The sequence below is a fragment of the Ixodes scapularis genome, unplaced genomic scaffold (genome assembly GCF_016920785.2).
Source record: "Ixodes scapularis isolate PalLabHiFi unplaced genomic scaffold, ASM1692078v2 PGA_scaffold1__304_contigs__length_218370807, whole genome shotgun sequence".
Lineage (NCBI taxonomy): Eukaryota > Metazoa > Arthropoda > Arachnida > Ixodida > Ixodidae > Ixodes > Ixodes scapularis.
In genome coordinates, this window is record NW_024609846.1 from 174,108,593 (window position 1) to 174,130,325 (window position 21,733).

General features: G+C 48.2%; 2 protein-coding genes across 2 annotated transcripts; one reads left to right on the top strand and one right to left on the bottom strand.

The window, feature by feature from the left end:
- The first annotated feature begins 118 nt into the window (after positions 1-118).
- LOC120849286 lies at positions 119-13,449 on the top strand. The gene is made up of 2 exons (XM_040221473.2): positions 119-1,183; positions 12,699-13,449. The coding sequence occupies exons 1-2, from the start codon at positions 234-236 to the stop codon at positions 13,165-13,167; spliced, it is 1,419 nt and encodes a 472-aa protein (XP_040077407.2). The 5' UTR covers positions 119-233; the 3' UTR covers positions 13,168-13,449.
- Positions 13,450-19,808: 6,359 nt separating this feature from the next.
- Positions 19,809-21,467, bottom strand: LOC121048514. The gene has a single exon (XM_040504954.1). The coding sequence runs from the start codon at positions 21,465-21,467 to the stop codon at positions 19,809-19,811; it is 1,659 nt and encodes a 552-aa protein (XP_040360888.1).
- Between the last annotated feature and the right edge of the window lie 266 nt (positions 21,468-21,733).

A 21,733-nucleotide genomic window follows, 5' to 3' on the forward strand; every position in this document is an offset into this window, starting at 1 on the left:
ATTTCGTGGTGAAAACACCACCCCACTACAAATCAAAGTTCATGACTAAGTATATTTTTATCACGCTTCGACTTCTCTACAGTTTGCGTAGTGACCGCTGCCAGCGCTAGTTGCACTTCACGCGGTGGCGCGGCAAGACAAGGTCACGCGATTCTTTCGCAGTCCTTCAGTCAAGAACGTCGCGGAGTCGGGAGGCTTCAACAACGGGCCGCGTCCTACGGCATACCAGCACCATGCCCGCTCACAAGTCCGTGACTACCCTGCAAACGATGTGCATTGGTTACGTGGCCAACCACATCGACAGTCTATGCGTTGACCATGGCAAGCTGAAGAAGCTGGACCAACGGCTGTTTGACTCCATTCCGACCGTACTGCCTGGCAACGTTGCTTGCCTCAACCATCTGCTGAACCACAACCACCATCTGTTCGTCGTTCGGATACCTTTCTGGCCCACCATCGAACTCGACATGTCAAACCTCCTCAACAAGATCGCTGAGCAGAGCGAAGGGCTGGTGGAACTGCGCATCCATGCCTTCATCGCCGACGCCTTTGTCTCGGACGTTGTCGCGACCCTCTCAAGACTGCCGCGACTCCAGCGACTCACGCTCAAGCTGGTAGTGGTCTCCGGGGACCTCATTACCGCACTCACGCAACACTGCACTGAGTTGACCGAGGTAACACTGAGTGGCAGCTGCCTCACGGAGGACTGTCTCGACCTGTTCTCCACGTGTATTAACATCGAGGTCCTCATAATCAACTGCGTCATCGCGGACCCTGATGCCACGGCAGCACGTTCCCTCCAAGTACTGGCCTTACCTCGTCTGCGCATCTTCAGGTGCGACATCCTCACGCAGGCTCTCAGGTTGCTCGACCTCTCCATCAGGCTCTCTCTCACCGAGTACGTGGAAATGAATCAGATGAACCTCCAACCCATCAACGCCCTCTCACACGTGCTTCACGTCTGCCCGATGCTAACGACCCTGTACCTGCACCTGTTCGGCAACGAGGACGTGGAAGGCATCGAGCTTCTAATTCATCTCCGGGAGTTGTCGCTGTACCTCTGGCCCCGCGGTTCGGGCATCGCCTTCATGATAGAGTTCCAGCTAGTACTGAGAGCGATCGGAGGCAACCTGAAGGTCTTGCGGCTCTGGTTTGCAAACCTGGATTTCACCAACATCACCACGTAAGTTAGCAATTCTTTCATTTTGCTCTCACCACCGTGTGGGCTGATAAACATTGCGCGACGGTTACACGACGTGACGCGTTTAGAGAGCGAGGGCTGTGCTGATTATTCGACAATATGACGATAACGCACGATTAATATTTCGCCGATCGTGCGTCATACGGTGATCTCACATTTACATGACAGTGCGTTGATTTAGGGTCAATATGTTGATAAATTATTTTAATGTCGTCCCGTGCTTTCCCGCCAAATTTAGCGAGGAAACTGAATTGGTGCATAGGACAGGTTACGTAACTTTTTCCGCTAAATTTAGCGGGGAACCTGAATTCGTCTGTACGTCACGTGACATCAATTTTCCCGCCAAATTAATCAAGGAAATTGAATTGGTGAATGACTCACGTAACATCAGTTTTTTCGCGAAATTTAGAGGGAAGTTGAATTGGTGTATAGGTCACATGACGTAAGTTTTTCCGATACATTTAGTGGGGAACCTGAATTTGTCTGTAGGTCACGTGACATTGATTTTCACGCCAGATTTAGCGAGGAAACTGAATTAGTGCATAGGTCACGTGACGTAATTAAATTACTCTTGTGATTACTGCCTAAAACAGTAAACGAATGAATAAGAAAATTACTCCAAAAAGTAATTGACTGCGAGTAATTGGATTATCTGTAATGAGTACAATACAATTATGCTCGCGAGCCACGGGTGGCCGACTGCTGTTTTACATATGTTAAGTAATGATGACCAAATACCTACCTCGTTAACAGTGGTGTCCTGAAGACCAGCGAACTGAGAGGTCGTCGTAGTTAGACATATTACTGTTATCACTTGTAAACACGAAGTAGAATTTGTCACATAAAATAGTCGTGTTTTTTAATTCATTATCAAGTATACGACCCTCGACAACGAAAAATAAACAGTCTTCTTTTTATCTTTTTTTTTTAATTCATAGGCCGGCAAAATTTTTAGGTGCTCTTTATGAACGACTGCAAAGGCTGAGGCGCGCGAGCGAGTTGACACGCGGTTCAAATGCCGCTCAGTTGGTGCGCTGTCTTGGACAGTACTTTTTCTCGTGCCTTTATGAAAACGCGGCTTCTAGCAAGCCAGCCCTGATCATAAGTAAATAGTGGTATAAATTGCCGCACAAGATTTCCCTGTGGCGAAAGAACCGAAGAGTAGAGCCCTGTCGATATCAAAGTCATGGAGAAACGGCGCCCCAGGGATACTTGGGAGAAACGCGAAAAATTAAAGAAGAAAAGCGATTGGCAAAATTAAACAAACAAGAATATCACGAAAAAAATCACTTATTTTCTAGCGAATGACTAAACTAAAGAACCAACCCGAACCCTTCTTTCCTTTTATTCAGTAAACCGATCTGCGAGGAAGTACTGAGCAGGGCGTTTCGTCTGCTCAACCTCACAAAGAAAATTGTATTTTTGGCTTTTTTTTTAACAAAGTAGTTTCAAATGTTTGTTGTTGTTTAGCACGTAATGCCCACACTAAAATTGTTACACGCGCAGTTCGTCTAGAAATAAATAAGCCACACTCGGATTTCAACTAGAAGCGTTCGATTTTTGGTTCCAATCGAAAGGCGCTGCGTCACCCCTCGTATAGAACTGTTAAGACAACCGGTTTTCGTAACTTTTCCTTCCACTGCAAAGGTTATTAGTAGAGGCCGGATTTTTAGGTACTAAAAAAGCACGTTTTAGGCGCCGAAAATACGCGGCAAAAACAACGTTTTAGGCACTAAAAAGAATAAAATAGGCGCAATAAAGTTTTAGATGAATGCTAATAATTTCAAGTGAAGACGTGAGCGAACTGTAAACACGAGAGGAAATCCAAAAATGTCATTGCTATGAGGCCACAATGGCAGTAACAGTTCAATTCAATTCACTCCAATTCTTTATTTTTCTCTCATAACAAGTTCTATACATTGACATTAGACGTGGAATTGCCCCGTAATACCTCTGGGCTAATGGCGATCAATTGGCTTAATTTCAGAAACGCATTGCTTACATACACGTTCAGGTGCGAAAGCCACTTAACCGTCGCATATAGTGAAACAGGCAAGAGAAACAATACTTGAAATATGGTAATACTGATTTATAAAAGCCCAAAGTTATGCTTGCCTGACGCAATTAAATTACAATAAAGCAAGAAAATAATAAATGCAAGATAGACAAGGTATGTTAAGAAATTAACACGTTGTTACGTGAGAACTTACGTACAAACTTTAGCAATTTTCTACAGTTACCTTAATTATACAGGCAAGACCTCTCACCACTGCCAAATACACATACGCTCATTCGAAACAGAAATATTAAGAATTGTGTTTGGACAGAACGCGGGACCTAGTTTAAGAATCACTATGGAAATTATAGAAACAATAGGTAACTACCAGCATCTCCAGATTTCCGGGTTCAAAGTTGTGCCTATTGTCGCTGAGAATGAGTTTGTACACGGAGAGCGAACGCTCGACGTCGACAGATGTGATTGGTGCGTACTTATACTTGGGAAAATTCGATGGGTTAATTGACACTGGGATCCTACAGTGCTCACCAGCAAGGACTTCTGAAGCTTCGTTAAAGACAGAAAACCCCTTGTTTTTGGCCAAGACCGGTTGCAGCATCGCACGTGCCTTTTCGGCGACGGGTCCTTCGGGAACGGTTGGCAGAACACGGTCTCTCCGTCTATTCTGTAACATGGTGAGTTAAGTGTCCACTGTCAGATCAACGCACTTCTGGCCGTCTTCCGCTTCGAAATGGCTGAAAAGGTCACCAAAGAAAGCCATACTGTGCACGTTGAAAGACCAGACTAGAAGGGAAGGGTGCCTCCTATTGGTTGGGTCCAATCGCCTAGAGTCAATTTCTCCTCTGGTCTTCCCCATCACTTTCTTTTTCTTTTTCTTCCCCATCACTTGCTTTGCCCCTGACGGTATCATAGTTCCCCTAGGAAGTAGAGTTGTGCGTCCACCGCCAAGTCCTGCGGGAAAGCCACCCATAAAGCACGCAGGAGCAGCCGCTCCGGTTGCACCGGCGCAAAGGGAGGGGGGGGGGGGGGGGGGGGGAGTGTTAAAAGGAGGACCAGGTTCAAACCCATAGAATTCAAAACAGTAAATATTTCCAGGTAGAATTAATAAAGGTAAAAAATTGCACTCGAATGCGAAACTTGACGCTACATAGTGCTTACTTAGGCGCCAATTTGACAAAAAAAGGCATTAATAGGCATTTATCAGAGTTTAGGCACCAACACCCAAAATAGGCATTTATAGGCACTCTAAAACCACCATAAAAGCCATCCTTGACCTCCAATTCGTGCTCATATATCGAAATGGGGCAATAGGAATGCAAGGAAAAAAATAGGCATTTGCCTAAAATCCGGTCTCTAGTTATTAGTGACACAGTGCTATTCTATTCGAATCGGTATTCGTGCGCCCCCCAATTTCAGCCTACAGCTTCTTCGAAAAGGTAGCATTTGTTGCGTTGAGAAACAACTAGTATAATTCAGGCAAATGATCGAGCGCCTCTTTATTCGGGTCAGCTAGTTAAAGGGATTGTCCGATCAATTTTTGTCTTCAAGAAAACAATTAAATCTTGTTTTAACTGTGTTTAGGAACACCCTCCACGCAATATCCGAATTTTTCATCCTCCTCCACGCCAGAACTAGAAATTTAAACTCGTCCCAGAACGCGTCCCCAAAACAGGGCATTTTTGTTGGCAACATTGGCAACCGCCGAAGCTCCCACGTAACATCAGGTAAAGAGCCGCGTTGGGGTGCCTTCCCACTGCTGTACTGTAACTTTTTGTTCTTTATTCGTTTCACTTTGTTGCTCTGTCAGACTAGATCTTCGTGGATTTAAGGGGACTTTTCTTGTGCGGTTGGTTCAAACAACGCTCGGACTGCAGACAAACGATGTCCTGTCCGCGTGGGAATGTGGCCGCTGCCTGTCAGGTTCCAGATTGGTTTCGTTTTTGTCGCATAAATATTTTTTGAAACTACAACTGTTCCTTTAGCATCCATTTTTCATGATCTTGCGAGACATTTAAATAACCTAATGTCTAAATTCGCGATAGAGCTCACCTTTAATGATATTCGTAGGCAAGATTTTTTGGGTTTCAATTGGGGGGGGGGGGGGGAGCCGCATATACTTTTTGTGTGTGTGTAATTGCTATATTATAATGCAATTAAATGCAAAGGTGCAAGTTCTACGCTCAATTCTTCGTGAGCTCGCAAAACATTGCCTTCAAATGTCTACGCTGACGGTGGGCAGTGGCGTAGGCAGAGGGGGGTTTGGGGGGTCGAACCTTCCCCCCCCCCCCCCGAAATGCCAAAGCCCCCCCCCCCCCCCCCCCCCCCTTTCGCCGGGGCCCGCTCGCTCCCCTGCTCGCGCAGTTGGTTTCGCACGAGGCACGGATCAACGGGGAAGCGCGGACTATCTCCAACTTATATGCTTTTGGGAAAAATGTTGGCAGAATGGAAAATGCTCGAATCAATAAAATACGTAATATTGCTTCTTTCATGTTTATTCGATGGGATGCGGAACTTGATCTCAGATATATAGAGAACGGATATTTCGAAACATTTGTGGAATGGAGGATGGCGATTTCAAGGCAAAGTATAACAAACTATCCTCACTGAAATACACAGTTCAATCAAACCAAAGTGAACATAGTAAATCGAACACATGTCGATAATATAAAACAATGTCAGTGATGGAAGGAATATTAAATGAATTGTAAAAACAATTGCAATATAAGCAACGGGTGCTGATCAGAATTATGTGCTTTCGACTATAAATTACCACGAATAAAAAGATAACTGTCACTAGTTATTTCAGAAAGCAATGTACAGCCTCTCTTTATCTTCTCATTTATGCTAAGCGCCTGCACATTAAGATGCAGCCGCCTGCGTTTACGGCAAAAAATATCCAGGACGTTCTCCCCTTGAACTTCAATGTCGCGGTGAACATTCGAAAGCGCAAGACCGAGCAGTTGCTCATTCGAATTGGACGCTCTCAGGCATACTTTCAACCGTCGTAGTGGAGAGAACGAGCGCTCAGCTTCCGCCGTTGTTACGGGCAGAATCGATGGGATCTCGAGGAGACGATGGACGTTCTGAAATAGGGCCTCCGGAGAAAGAGGGCGGCCGCCTGTAGCGCAGACCTGATGGGCATTGGACGCCTAAAATTTCCCTATTTTTGGCGAAGTCTCCCTCACTCTGTGAAAGTTTCCTCCATCGAGTCGCTCACGGATGCGATGACGGCCGTCTTGCTTTCTGCTTTGCATGTCCAGGTGGCATCCGATGCAATTCGTTATTAGATCAACCTTTTTGTTGCACAGAACATCAGAAACTTCGAAGAGCCTTCATATTCTTTGTGTTTGTGTGTGGTGTGTCATGTCATTTGTCCGAATGACGGAAGGATGAGTTCGGACTGATGACTTCTCATGACCCCGATAAAAGCTGCTGCAGTCTTTGGACCACGCTGCAAGACAAAGCGGCCTAACAAAGATACGACTTTCTTTCCTTCGGCGTCTGGTTCTGTAGCACCAATTTGTTAAACATTTAATAAATAATAGATTTTGATTTTTCCTCTAATTTTACAGCGTCAAGATTTTTTTTTGCTGTTTTATTTTTTTGTGACAGTATAGCTATTTTTGTGTTTTGTTTGGCTTTCACGCGGCCGTAATGCAGTAGTATCTCTAAAAGCGGGGGGAGTTGTGTGCTGTGAGGAAGCTTTTAAAGTTGGTGGGCCGCAACTATGACGACAGCAGAACGGTGAGCCACCACGCGCAAGTTCCTGTAAATAAAGCCTGCTCAGTTTTGAAAAATGGCAATGCAGGTTCACCCGATTGATCATAAGGGGCCTCTAAAAATAAAAATAAAAGGTTTTTTTTTTTTTTTTTTTTTTTTTTTGGAACAGTTTGGTTGGGACACGCGTGTCAAAAAAAATAATTTTATTTTTTAAATTTTGTTGAGAGCAATATTGTCGGCGCGAGACGCGATTTAGTCGGTAGTCACCTCCTTTCCACTTTTTTCTCTCTCGGCATTTCGGGAGCGTGGAGGGGAGGTAAATCGGCTTCACCTTCACCATAAGGTGGAAAAATCTGAAGACCATCTCGTTAAGGTCGAAAGAGGGAATGACACTTTTTTTTTCTTTTCAGGGGCCCTTTAACAGCGCCTCCCTAATCGTACGTACCGCCGAGCTCACCCTGCGCCATTAAAGGGGGGGGGGGGGGGGGGGGGAGAATGCCGTTGAACCCCTCCCGAAAAAAATCCTGGCTACGCCAGTGCACTGGAGCATCCTTTTTAATCCTCTGTCTCCCACAGGAATGACTCGAATCGATGTGATTGATCTCGAGGACACCGGCTTTGTCCTCGCCACTAATTTATATGGTGTGCAAGTAGGCCTACTAGTAAGCAAGCGGCGAAGGAAATATTTTTTGCGCATCGCGTGTGTTTATTTACCCGCCAATGCGCTCGAAGGATCATTGCCACTGCCTGGCTGACATGGTTTTCTGCAATTTATATTGTCCATTGATTGGTGTGCCTGTTGATTTTTTAAATATTTTTTGCTTTTTTAAACGTGATGATGTTCCTATAACAACCGGGTGTTTATAGTTTTCCCATATCTTAGATGTCTTGGAAACCATCCAGCAGGGAGCCCCATATTTTTCAAGTTTCAACAATTCTGTTTTTGATACAGCTCATCAGGGCCGGAACATTGCACATTTGAGCTAAAACATTTTATCATCACCGTCCTTAACTTTATAACTAAAAATTGAAGTCCTCTAACTAAATAAATATGTACAGACAAAGTTTAATTCAGGAATGGCTTGTGGAACACTTAAGGAACACACAAGTTACAAAGGAAACTATTTCTCATGTTCCAAAGGACAGTAAAGGAAGCGCTTTGCGGAGACCTGGAGAGCGCTTCCCATTCAAACGTTTTGAAGGTTTTAGTTCCTAAGAAAAGTAGAAGTGTTAATTTATAAACATTCCCCCACCCTCCTCAATCCAGAGTCGATCAGCCACATCACCGTGTAAACGGTGCAGTGGGTTGGTGTGACGATGGACATCACACAAATGCCTCGTGAATAACGTGTACTTTGCGAAAATGAGGTTCCCCTGGAGGTTACCGGTTCCCAAATTTTCTTTCAGAAAAGAATAATAAAAGGTGGGTGCGCGCACGCGTCCGGAGACCGCATGTCCCACGGCATAGTCACAGAATTTCTCCTGAACAGTTGCCGCACTGTTGAGAATGCCGGACATATAATGGCATGGAATTACGGATTATCTTTACTTTTCATGGCAATGCACGGTTAAAGTTACCGTCAGAAACATAGGCAGCCTCGTAAATCCTTTTCGTAAAGGTGTGGTAACTCTTTGCAAAGAATGATGTCATTCTGAGGAACGCACGGATAGCTGCTCCAAACTCACGACCATCTTTAAATGTTATCTCAAAAAAATATATTTTTTTTTGCTATCACAAGAAACGCAATTAAACTGAGATTAATCTAAAATTGAGTATAAGAAGAAACAAAATACAAAACATTCATCGAAGAACATATTCCAACCCCCGGTTACATGAAGTGCCTGCATACCGACGATCCCATGCCTGATGTTACGTCACGCGAAACGGCAGGATGTCAGCCATTGACACTGGCGAAATTCGGGGTGCTGTTTCGTACAAACGCTCATGACTAGGTTAATCAATATCCGGACTTTAGTATCAAAATAAAAATGATGTTTGTGTATATGAATGCTCCCTAGACCGAGACTTGTACCCGCTACTGAAAAAAGTAACCGATTACAATTACAATTACAGCCTCAAAAAGTAATCGAAAAATTACTCTAAAGTAATCGATTACTTCCCACGTTACTATTCATTCAACTTTTTTTTGTCACGTAGCATAATCCTTGGGGTCTCGCGCTCAGTTGTTTCGACAAAAAAGAAGAAAGAAAGCCTTGATTACTTTTGCTTAGAGCTATGTTACAGTGAACTAGAATGAAGGGGCAGTGGAAAAAGCGTCGGGGGCGCCCCATCGGCCGTGTGGAGCCAGAAGTGTAGACTGCCGCGAGTGGCGCTGTTGTCGAAATCCGAAGGACATGGCTACTGTAACATGGTGTATGGAGTCGCGTACGTTCTCAGATGGTTTCTGCGCTGTCTATGGTCATTTTCACAATTTGTTTTCATGAATGTAAAGTGCTTGGCCTTGTGATTACATAGGATCGAGTCTTGTCGCTAAGCAATGAAAACAAAGAGAAAGGAGACGGATGGGCACCGTTACGCGCTAGCATGCAAGACTGGTTACCCCTTGTTTTACTACATTGCCCAAGTAAGCTTCAAACAGCAATGCATAGGCGTCGAAAATCCCATAAAGCATACATAGCCCACGCTAATGAACCGCTAAGATAAAAAAACAGCTACTTTTGGCGCGAACTTGCTGGAAGGAGTGTCCCGGAATCGAGCACCAGCGCTACTTGGTAGGTTCTACACGAAGCACCTCACCTGGAGGCCGGCTATTTTTCCACTGCTCCGATTCTAGTTCACTGTAGCTGAGTGAGTGACGCCAACACACCCAATTCCCCTCGTGAAAAAAAAATGAAATAAAATAAAAGGATTGCTATGTAAATACATTACTCACAAGAGGCTGGATAAGGTCATTTTTTTATACCAACGTAGTCTCCGGTGTGCCCCAAAATATTTAACCCAGGAAACGAAGCAAAGAGATGTGGCCTACTAACCCTGAAGGTCCCGTGCTTAGTCGCTTTGAGAAAGAAAAACAAATTGTCCGTTGCCCAGAGCTGAGTGACTTCAGCAGATCTAACCCCCCTCCCCCACCAAAAAAAAATAGGAAATAGAAAAATTGTAATGGGTAATTTTGTAATCAATTACAGCAAAAACGTAATACAAGTACAAGAATCGTTACTCCTTAAAGGAAGTAATTGAAGCGTTACAAAAGTACACGAAAATGTAATCGATTACAAGTAATCCATTACTTGTAACGTGTTACGTACAAGTCTGCTTAGACCTAACGAGCGAAAAAACACAAGTACTTCCGGTTTAGACCGGACAATCCCTTTAAACAAGTCTGATGATGATGATTTCCTGCCCTGTTCCTCGCGCCACCGCGCGGCGGAAAGAACCTCGAGCCATTTTTAACACCAAATGTGTTTTATGCAGCTATATGGATGGCACGTAGCCGTATCCGTTTAGGCGCCATGCAACGGAAGTCGGCAGGCCGACTGCCAGCCGAACGCTGACACAGCGGTCAACTCATCACTATTGGAAACCGGTGCCAGCCGACCCTCTTCTAAGCGCCTTTGTGTTACCTCCGGCCGGGGTAAAGCATCACGTGATCAGACATATACAGCGGCGCTCTACACCGTAAAAAAGAACTGCACCGCATTTCCTCTTCCGCTAAGCCCTCCGCAACGGAGACGCCGCTACTGCCCCTGCGCGCCGATGGCCTTGACTTGTAGAGTTCAGGGTACCGTAGCGGGTTGCGGAGACCGCTGCGGGGCGGCGAACACGATCTACGAAAACTCCCTAATAACGCAAAAGTGACGTGCGTTACTTTTTATCGGTAACGGTACCGGTAACGCTTTTTTTTTTTTAAGTATTGCAAAACCCTTAATATTATCAGCCCCTAAATTTTGCGAATTGAAAAATTTGCGAGATTTAAGGGCACGCGAAAATTGTGTCAATGCAGGCATCTGGAATTCGTGAAATTTATTGCCCGTGATTATGTCCTCTGTGACAGTTTCGCAAACAATAGGGGCAGCGAAAATGAAGTATTCTACAGTTACGTAAGTCGGTAATGCGTCCCTTTACCTTGCAAGTAACCAGTAACGTTTTTCGTTACTTTCTTTTTCGGTAACGCCTACAACACTGGCACCCAGTAGTTGGGCTAGCGATTTGAAGCATTTGGACCGCGTTGAGTCTGCGGACCTCCCCGGACCAGAGAAAAACGACACAGAACGAGTTTACAATATCAATGTACTGGGCCATGCAGGTCCGCGAACCTATTTTATGTTTGCTCACGTCATACACAACATTCCTCAGGCCCGCGGACGTTTTCTGCGGACACGTTCGTTTTGTCCGCGGACACGTCTCTTTTGTCCCCGGACACGTTGTTGCGTTTTGCCTGTCATTTTTGCCTGAAAAATGGCGCATTTAAATCCCCAGGAAAGGTGACGACACGGATTTCGTAGGAACTTGTCCGCAAATGCGTTCGCCGTGCGAATACAAATTTAATCTCCACCCAGAGCAATGGCTAACCATTCAGACCCGATGCCAATTCTTCAGAGCTTTCTAATATCTGATTCAAAAGTTGTTTGTAATTATTTGAAAGTTTCAATGCGAGAAAGGAGGCCGGTTTTCGGCAGCAGACGCCATTCATTTCAAGAGTTACAAGATTATTATGATTAATCATATCCTATTGAAAGCCTTGTTTAACAATATTATTTGTACCCCTGTCAAATTTGCGTGGATTTGGCTTGGCGTTTTGCGAAAATTATTAAACACTCGTAGGCATAGTTTTTCTAACTACCACGTCACATATATACGTGCTGTATTTTAATTGACTTAGCTCGCGGTGTATACATTCTGGTGTGCAGGCGTCAATAGTAAAGCAAGACGGAACTAAGCATTTATTTGACCCGTGGATTTCATGTGTTTCGGGCCGAGCCTTCAACCGAATAAGCCAAATGCATGTGTTAAGCGCGTGCTTAAGAAAAAAAAAAAAGACTGAAACCAGTTTTTTATAAATTTTTTTTTATTTATTTTATATAGTTAAAAAGTTCCCGTTTCTTCAGAATAATACTACATGTCAACATCCCTATTGCGTATTAGGTGAAAGTTGAACATATCGGACAAGAAAAAAGATGTCTGGCAATAAATTACGAGCATGATATAACTAATAGTCACTCAATAACCATTAAAACAACGTGTATGATTAAGAATAATTTACACAATAAAAAAAGTCTGCGAAATTTGAAACGAAGATAAATTATAACAACATTGATGACTGAAAGGTACTAAATCATTTCGACTTTTTTTTTATCAACAATGAACGTTTTTTTTTTTTTTTTTTTAATTGTGTTTGTGACGCACTTAGTATCGGGAGCTCCAGAGTACATGCTGTACGATTGTTCATTTTCTGCGTTCGGCGGCACTGAAGTTGCAAGATAGCTCCATCGCGATGCGAGAAGATGGTACCGAATTAGTACAGCGTGTACAGTGTTCACCAAAATTTTACGGAGCCCGTGAACTGTGTGTTTCCTCGAGGCCGCGCTATTTTAGTGGAAGCGGAGCAATGGCTTCTGAGAGTAGCAGTTTGGGATGCGTTGTTGAGTGACGAGTTACAAAGCCGTTGCTCGGCTGCCACCAGAATATCGCACACCTTGCTGTTACGTATGAACCCCTTGCATGTTCCGTATAAGTTTGCTGAGCCTTGTACGCATAAGGGCGTTGGTGAAATACCTCACGGTGTGTCTCCTACCCAACAGACACTGCACCGCACTGGAGGAACTGGAGGTTTGCCACATCAACTGGATCCGAAACTTCGACGGCCGGCAGCTTGCACCTCTGACGCGTTTGCAGACCTTCAAGCTGTCCCTGACGTTGTATCCCTTCATCAAATCGCCCGTTCCTGGCTTAATCCTTACCGCGTTCCGCACAAAATTGAAACGCATCGAGCTGGAAAAGTGTCACCTCAGCGACTACCAGTTTGACCTGCTTCTCAACACCGGGAGACTGGATGACCTCGTGGTGATGCGCTTGTCCAGCGTGTGCTGCTTGTCTATTCACAGTCTCAGGAGGCTAATGGCGAGACGTGGTGGTGCTTTCAAACTTCTGCACGTGTTCTTGTGCGGACGCATTAGTGAGGAAGACATCGACGGCCTTCGTGGCATGATCCGAGATCTCAACTTGGACGTCACTGTTCTCACCGACTATCTTGAGTTTAGTTTTTTCTGATGTATCATGACGCTTGTAGACTTAACGATGTCAAGGTAATTGATGTCGTCGTATGCGGAAAAAAGTGTGCTGTTTAAATGTCCTTTAATCGCGTAATATTTTAGTCAACGACAACCGGTACATTTTTATGAAATGAGCCGCGCAGAAAAATAATGCTAAAAAAGTTTTAAAAGTACCTTGAAACAATAGCGATTAGTGTAAACCTAGAGTGAAAAAACTATTCGCCAACGGGGGAAGTACAATGTCTATTGGACCGTAATAAATATGTGCCAACCAATGGTAGTCATTTGTGGACCTCAAATAACGTATAGATATGTTACACTGTGAATTCATTTTTGTTAACGAAGGTGTCTAAAAGTGCTTATCTGTTTCTCTGTTTGTATTTCTATCGATCTCGGTGTATCTTAGAACTCCGTTTTCTTCACAAATCGATCATTCAGATATAGGAACAAAGATGGCTAATGAAATTGCATTAAATACATGTCTTTTCTTCGGTAATGAAGATATGTAATCCCGAGTAAGACACTTGAGCAGTGACCGTACAATCGCAAAGCAATTCTAAAAAAAAACAAAATTGTAATCGTATGTTTCCTATTAAATGAACTCCGCGCGGTAGTTCCATAACTTACATTTTTTGGTTATCTTCAATACGTACCCTTCGCAAGCACGAGACGTTTACAAAATATAAAGGCACCGAAAGCACCAGGGACAACGAGAACCAAGACGTAGTGAGAACACAAGAAGTATTCACAACTGTATATTTGTCAAGAAGAGGTATAATACTCTAGTTACACTGCTACCTTTATCCGTGTCACTAACGTTCCACAAACTGCAACTATTTGGAGCTAGACGGCAGACCAAACTACACTTAGCCCGCTCACCATAATTTGCGTAAATTGAGCGTGGCAACCTATATTTTGGCTCGCGAACTGACAAGATGGCGGCGCTCGAGTGATCAGCGTTCAGCGCGGGGCCACCCAAGGCGACTTCCTAAAGGCATGTCAAGGGACCTGTTGAATGCACACAGGGTCTGACGCGTATTGTGAGAAATCATACATCCGCTCTGCCGCAAGGATGCCGTGCTCCTCCCCCCCTTATGTCGAAGGAGAATATGCTCGCCAAAACAATTCCTGCAGAAGCTGGGAAATCTTTGCAAGTATATCCGTAAGCATAAAATGGCTGACTAAAGTATGCCACACTATTCTTGAGATGCGATAACTTGTATCGAGGGACAGCTTTGTGCTACATTCCGCGTGAGCGTCAATGACGCAGCTTCGAGGCTGCGGTTATCGAAGCGATGAAATTTCAAAAGTATGTTGGAACTGTAGCCTACAGTTCCAACATACTTTGAAAGAAGAGGGGGTATGTTGGAACTGTAGCTGCAGTATCCAGCGCGTCATCGCCCCTCTTCCGACAGCCTGCAGCAGTAGTGATTTTTTTAAAGCGCTTGTTTAGAAATATTTGCATAGAGCACCTGCCTCATGGTGTCGGTAGGATGTAGAAAATTATCTAGCGGCGCGTGACCTCTGCTGCCTATAATGATGCATGTCAGGCAACTACCGAAGAGCAGTTTGTAAATTTATTGAGCTGTGATAAAATGGTGTTCTAACATTATTTTTGACGACCGTGCCTATAATTTTAAAACAAAACTTCACTAAGGTGATAACCAGTTAATTTCCTTCGATGCATTAACTGAGGACAGCCAGTTAGTTTACAACAGCGGCAAACTTCGGCTCGTTATGACGGCAGTTAAAGGGGCCCTGCAATGACTTTTTTACTGCTTTTTACTTTGCACGGAACCTGAGCAGACTGAACGTAGTAACTTAATAGGAAGTTTTAGAATAACGTACGCAATTTTAGCGTAGGCTAGCGCTAAATTTATTGCTTGCATTACCGCACGCGACACGAGAGAGTTTTAGAATAGCGTTTCTCCGTCACGGAGAAACGCTATTGTACGAAAAGCTAGCCCAAGCATCTCGCGCTTGCAACGCCACCAAGATACAGTCACAATTTTTATTTCACACACGAAATTGAACGAAATGCTGTAAATTTATAAAAAAACAAGTTTTTTTGTCCAGGGTGCGATTTTAGATTTGTTTAAACATGATAATGATACGCGAGCGCCGAGCGGTTGACCGGTCGTGTCCGCTTGAGTCGCCTCGGCAAGAGAGGTCTCGTGTACTGGCCTTCGCACATCGTACACTCGCCGAGAAATGTTCGCGCGTCACAAGCATCAAGTTGCCCGTGACCGTTGCCAAACAAAGTACAATGTCGTCCCGTATTGAAAATACAAGTTGCGAGGGTGCCGCCGACGTCGCACTCACGACGCCGCCAAAGCAGCCGCCGACATAATCCTGGGAGCCGCCATTTTTTTTAACTCCGTTCGTCTTGGCTTTAGCCAACTCATCACGAATCCTCCTTGGAGAAGCGCAAAGACTCCTTGCGTACGCACGCTATTCCCGAGAAATAGCGCAAGCTAAAATTGCGCACGCAAAGCGCAAAACCTGGTTAGCGTTCGGAGCATGCGCAGTGCGACGACGCTATTCTTTGCGTACGCAAATCTTTAACGTGCGCTAAACCTCCCTAATGGAACCTTTCGTTTTTCGAATTTCGCTTTATATTAAAAGTTATAGCAAATTAAAATTACAAAAACAAGCAAAATATAACCTCCTTCCTGACGTCCTTGGTTGCTCGAGTGGCCGTGAACTAGAGGAGGGGTAGTGAGGCATGCGAGCGCTCACGGCTGCCGCACTCCGTGTCTACGGCGCGAGAGGGCGCCACTAAAGCACGCTCTGGATAGGCTGCATGCAGCGGGCAGTCAGGGCAGCTCACATTGCATTTGCTGCGTGATTAAACACTAATTCGGCATGAGACTTCATTGGCCACAAACTGCAGCAAACGCGGGGTAAAGGTCAGTTCAGAATGGGAGGCACTTCGCGCTGCCATACCGCGAAACGGACAAACTGCCAGACATTTGGTTGGTAAAAACTTTACTGAGTGCCTGCAGAGCTTTCGCTGACCGGGCCTAAGTCACCCGCTTGGGGGCGTTGCCGCTGGTCCTCTTCGCCCGTTTAGGGGCGTCGAAGTCCTGCCGCTTCGCCGCCTCACAGGCCTGCTGGACGGCCCAGAATTGATCGTCGAGGCTGGGGCTGTACAGGGCAGCGGACAGCCGCGGCGGGAGGGTTCCGGAGTTAGCACCATGCGGGTCTTTGGTACAGTCCCAGAGCATGTGGGTTAAAGTTGCTACATCTTTGCGACAGACCTTACACGTGTTCGTCGTGTATATTTCGGGAAACATTCTGTGATACTGTGCTGGGTTAGGGTACGTGCGCGTCTGCAGTTGTCTGAGTGCGACCGCCTGTGCCCCGTCCAGCTTGTCACTGGAAGGAGGGAGTGTCCGTCGGGCCAGGCGGAAGGCCTTGGTGATTTCGTTGTAGCTCGTCATGCGGTCCTTGCTGCTGTACCACGGACGACCGTCCCCGACGCGGTTTGTTAGCTCGCGCGCCTTGGCGTGTGCCGTCTCGTTGCCGTTACGATGCTCCTCGGAGACTTCCCCCATGTGTGCGGGGAACCAAAGGAGTCGGGTTGGGGGTTCTGGTTCTCGGTGGACTTGACGTTGGCTTATGATTCGGGCTGCTCGTAGCGATATCCGTCCTTTGGCGAAGTTCCTGATCACTTGTCTCGAGTCACAGAGGACTGTTTTGGACGCCGGGTCCGTAAGGGCGAGGGCGGCTGCTATTTCCTCCGCTTCTTCGGCGCGTTCGCATGCCACGCTTGCTGATATCTTTGTATCCCCGTTTGAATCGACGACCGTCACGGCAAATCGGGAGCCTCTCTTGTACTCGGCGGCGTCCACGAATCGCGTATCCACATTGTTGCTGTGGGCATTGAGGAGAGCCTTGGCTCGGGCCTCTCTTCTGCCTCGGTTGTACTCCGGGTGAACGTTTCTGGGGATTCATTCGACTCTTATTGTCTGCCGGATCGCGTTTGGGATAGTGACTTTGTGGCCCTGCTGTGTGTGGTATCCGATGCCGAGGTTCTCGAGGATGCGGCGGCCGGCGTTCGTGCCGGACAACCTTTCCAGTTGCGAGGTGCGCTGTGCCTCTGCGATTTTGCTCAGCGTGTTGTGGATGCCCACCTGGAACAGGCGGTCCGTGCCTGTGGATTCCGGCTGGCCAAAGGCGATCTTGTAAACCCTGCGTATGAGGACGTTGATCTTGTCTTCTTCTTTTCTGTACCAGTTGTGAAAGGCCGCAACGTAAGCGATATGGCAGACGACGAACGAGTGGATGAGTCGCGTGAGGTTCTCCTCCCGCATTCCGCTCCTTCTGTTGGTGATTCTCTTGAGGAGTCTCGTGGCGTTGGACGTCTTGTGTACCAGTCTGGTGATGGTTCCGCCGTTGTGGCCCGTGGCTTCGATTATCATGCCGAGGACTCTGATTTTCGGGACTGTCGAGATGTTCGTGCCATCGCTCGTGCGTAGACTGATTTCCTCACAGTTTCTTCGGGCTGTAGGTTTACCCCGTTGTGCGGGGCGGTAGAGCAGGAGTTCTGACTTATTGGGCGAGCACCGCAGGCCCGTGCCTTGAAGATGGGCCTTTATCGCGTCAATTGCTGACTGCAGCGTGGACTCGATGTGACCGTCGCTGCCTCTGTGCACCCAGATTGTGATGTCATCAGCGTATATGGTGTGCCGGACGTCTTCGATGTCTTGCAGCTTCTCTGCCCCCCCGATCATGACCAGGTTGAAGAGTGTGGGTGAGATGACCGAGCCCTGCGGGTGCCGGTGCTGCCCAGCGTTTGCTCTTCCAGCTGGAGATCTCCCGCCACTAGCACGGCGCTCCTGTCCGTCAGGAAGTCCTTCACGTAGTTGTAAGTGCGCAGGCCGAGGTTTCGTTGTGAAATTTGTTGCAGGATCGCCGAGTGAGCGACCTTGTCGAAAGCGCTTTCTAGGTCGAGTCCGAGAATCGCCCTGGTTCCCCTGGTCCTGTTATCCAGCACTTGGCGTTTTAATTGCAACATGACGTCTTGCGTGCCAAGGTGTTGGCGGAAGCCTATGAGGGACGGTGGGTAGATCCCTTTCTGTTCCAGGTACACTTGCCAACGGTTGAGCAGTGCGTGCTCCATGACTTTACCGACGCACGATGTCAGCGATATGGGGCGGAGGTTGTCGAGGCTCGGTGGTTTGCCGGGTTTTGGTATTAAGATCATCTTCGCGGACTTCCACTGGCGCGGGAGGCTGCCTCGCCGCCAGCAGGCGTTGATGTAGTCTGTCAGCTGTTCCACCGAGCGGTCATCGAGATTTTTCAGGGCGCGGTTCGACACCCCGTCGGGGCCCTGTGCCGACCTGCTGTTGAGTTCGTGCAGTGCTGTTCTGATCTCTTCCACGCTGAAGTCTCCGTCTAATTCTTCATTGGGCTCGCCTTTGTATGGGCCGTGCTGCGCGGTCGGGGTCTCCGGCAGGTATTTCGCTCGCAGGCGGGCAGCCACCGCATCTTTCCCGCGTTCCCCGATCTCCTTGTGTATCAGGCGTGCGAGACGGTCCCTCTGGTGAGACTTGGTGTTTGTTGCGTCCAGCAGATGCTTTAGTAGGCTCCACGCTTTGCCATTGTGTAGTTGGCCGTCCACCGCGTTGCACATCTCATCCCACTGCTGGCGGTTGAGCGTGCGGCAGTGCTCCTCGATGCTGCGGTTGAGCTCCGCAACCTTTTTCCTGAGTCTCCGGTTGAGTCTCTGTTTCGTCCATCTGGCCAGGATCGAATTCTTCGCCTCTATGAGGTGCCCCAGGCGGCTGTCCATCTTGTCGGTGTCGACGTCGGTCTCGATCGTCTTGGTCGACGCTTTGGCGTCCTCGACTAACTCTCGGGACCACGCTTCGATGTCCGTGATCTCTTCTGCTTCGTTTAGTTGTTGTCGGTCGCGTTCCTTTCTAAAGTCCTCCCAATCCGTCCACGTAAAGGTGCGCTTGCTGCCTTGCATTTTGTCCGGTGTTGGGACGTGTATCTCGATGATCGCGTCGTCGCTGCCCAGGTCGACCGTCGTATTGTTCCACGTGACGTTCGCCGTCCCCGCGTTTCTGACGAACGTCAGATCCGGGGTCGTGTCCCTGGTGGCCGAGTTGCCCAGTCTCGTCGGGTGCGCCGGGTCTGTGATGAGCGCGAAGTCTAGCTCCTGCGTGTCTTGTGCGAGGTTTCTCCCCTTGACCGTGCTGTAACCGTAACCCCACGCTGCCTCTGCCGCGTTAAAGTCGCCCCCCACGATCAGCGTCTGGGACCCGGCGGTCTTGAGTGCCTTCTGGAGCAGCGCCCGGAACCTCTGGCGGCAATTGGACGGTTTGCTGTACACATTTAGAACGAATATGCTCTGCTTCCTGTGTTTGGTCGGTATGAGTTCCACGAGCGAGTGTTCTACTTGAACGCCGCCGAGTTCGTGGTCAACGAACGTAAGACCCTTCCTGACGAGCGTGCATAGTCCACTTTCCTCTATCGTGCAGACGTGTTCCCTATAGCCCATTAGGATAGGAGCGTCCGTGAGCGTTTCTTGGAGTAAAATCACGTCTGGTTTGCGTGCTGCGTGCCTGATGTGTTGTTGCAGGACTGCCTTCTTGCTGGCGAAGCCGCGGCAGTTCCACTGCCATATAATTATCCCTGAATTACCGCTGGCCATGTTGATTCGGGTGAGAAGTTGTCCGGCTGCCCTTGGTGGCGGCTCGGTCCCTGGCTGTTGTTCAGAGGTGCTTGTCTGTTTTGCGCGAAAACAGGGCGGCTCATGGTCATCTGCACGTTTCTCTCCAGGTAGGTTGTCCTGCTTGCTAGTTCGGCAACCGTTGCGCGTAGGGCTTCGATGGAGCTCTGCATGCTGCAGAGCATGCTCTTGATGTCCCTAAACTCCGCCTGTACCTGGCCCTCTGGGCCTCCCTCCTGTTGTGGCTCTATGGCCCGTTTCTTCGGGGCCGGTGCGTCCGCGATTGGTGCGTTGGCAGGTGCCGGGGGCTGTTCGTTCTGTTTCGGTTGGTCCGCCGCGGCGCGTTCGCGTCGGAGCTCGCGCATTTCCTGCATTAACTTTTGTACCAGTTCGGGCATAACCGCGTTCTCTTTCCTCAGCGCTTCTACGACGCCGTGATCAATAGCCTGAGTTTGCTCTGGGGCTTTAGGTGCCCTACCGGTCCCCCGTGCGGCGCCCCAGACGGTGTTCGCCCAGCGCACCTTGTCTTCGGGAGGCGATGTCTTGGAGCCCGACCGCGAGGCAGCGCTGCTGTGCTTCCTACTCCCGCTGTGGGAAAGGGACCGGTCACGTGAGGGCGACCGGGATTTGGCCGAACCCTGGCGGAGGGGCGGGAAGTCTTGCTGCGACAGCTGGCCGTTGGCTTTGTGGCGTTCCCATTGTCTCTTGCGCACCACGTACGGGGTCTTGTATCTCGCTCGGCAAACCTTGTCGGCGGTCAGGTGAGCTCCGCCGCACAGGCTGCACTTGGGGGTACACTGGTGGTCCGGTTCCGGGATAGAGAGGCCACAGCCCAGGCAGATGCGGTTGGTGGGGTTTGGACAGACGTCCTTTCGGTGGCCGAGGCGACCGCACTGGTAGCAGACGTCAATTTGCTTACGGTACAGTGAGCAGGGTGCAAGCGTTGCGCCGTACCTAACGTAGTTGGGCACCTTGAGTCCGTCGAACGCGACGATCACCGTGGTCGTGTTGCCGATGCACTTGGCCGCCAGGGCTAGTGGATTTCTCGGATTGACAATCTTCTCGTCCAACTCTCGGGGTCCCTCCTCGACGGGGATACTGCGGATCACTCCCTTGTTAGTGTTATGAGGTGCCGTCTCATTAGCGTTGACTTCGTGCTGCTTGCCTTGGATGTATATCTGCCTTATCTTGGTGTAGCGGTCCGCATTCGCTCGCTTCGATGTACTGATGACAACGATGTTCTGCTCGGGGTTCGGGCATACCGTGTCTTCCATGCTGTCCTCACCCGTTATTCCGGCGGCAGCGAAGATGGCGGCTGTGACCGTCGGGGCGCCGACTCTGGCGATGTCGAGGCCGCCCTGCGGCCGCACCACAATCTTGGTTTCTTCCTTCGGTAGCAGGGGCATGCGGCCTGCCTTGATGATTTGTCCCTTGACGTTCTTGAGTTTCGTAGCTTTCCGGTCGGTGCCGGGCCTGTTCGGTCTTGCGTCGACTACGGGTGCCGAGTCCGTCGCGCGGTGGCGGGGTCTCGACTGGCGCTCTCCTGCGATCTTCCATCCGGATTCCGCGGTGATTTCTTCGGGGGAAATATCTTCCCACATCACTTGCACGTTCATTCTTGGGTCGAAATTGTCGTCGCGTGCCGCGTCGTTGGAGAGAGTCCGCATGCGTAGCGCCCGCCCGTCGGCGGAGCGCAGCGGCTGTGTCGAGTAGGACTAGCGATCGGCGAACAACCCTAGGCTCAGCTCGGCGGCGGCGTGGTCGGAGCACGAAAGTTCAATAAAATCGTGAAGAAAGGTGGTTCACCTCGAAATCGGGTATCCGTCCATTCCTCTCGACTTCACGAATCCGTTGGTGATAAAGTTTCGGTGGCACAAGGTAG

What these genes read in the sequence shown, in the direction of transcription:
- LOC120849286 (XM_040221473.2), top strand. Translation starts at nt 234, where the DNA reads ATGCCCGCTCACAAGTCCGTGACTACCCTGCAAACGATGTGCATTGGT. An exon ending in GATTTCACCAACATCACCAC is followed by an intron (nt 1,184 to 12,698) that starts GTAAGTTAGCAA and finishes CCTACCCAACAG; the next exon opens with ACACTGCACCGCACTGGAGG.
- LOC121048514 (XM_040504954.1), bottom strand. Translation starts at nt 21,467, where the DNA reads ATGAACGTGCAAGTGATGTGGGAAGATATTTCCCCCGAAGAAATCACC.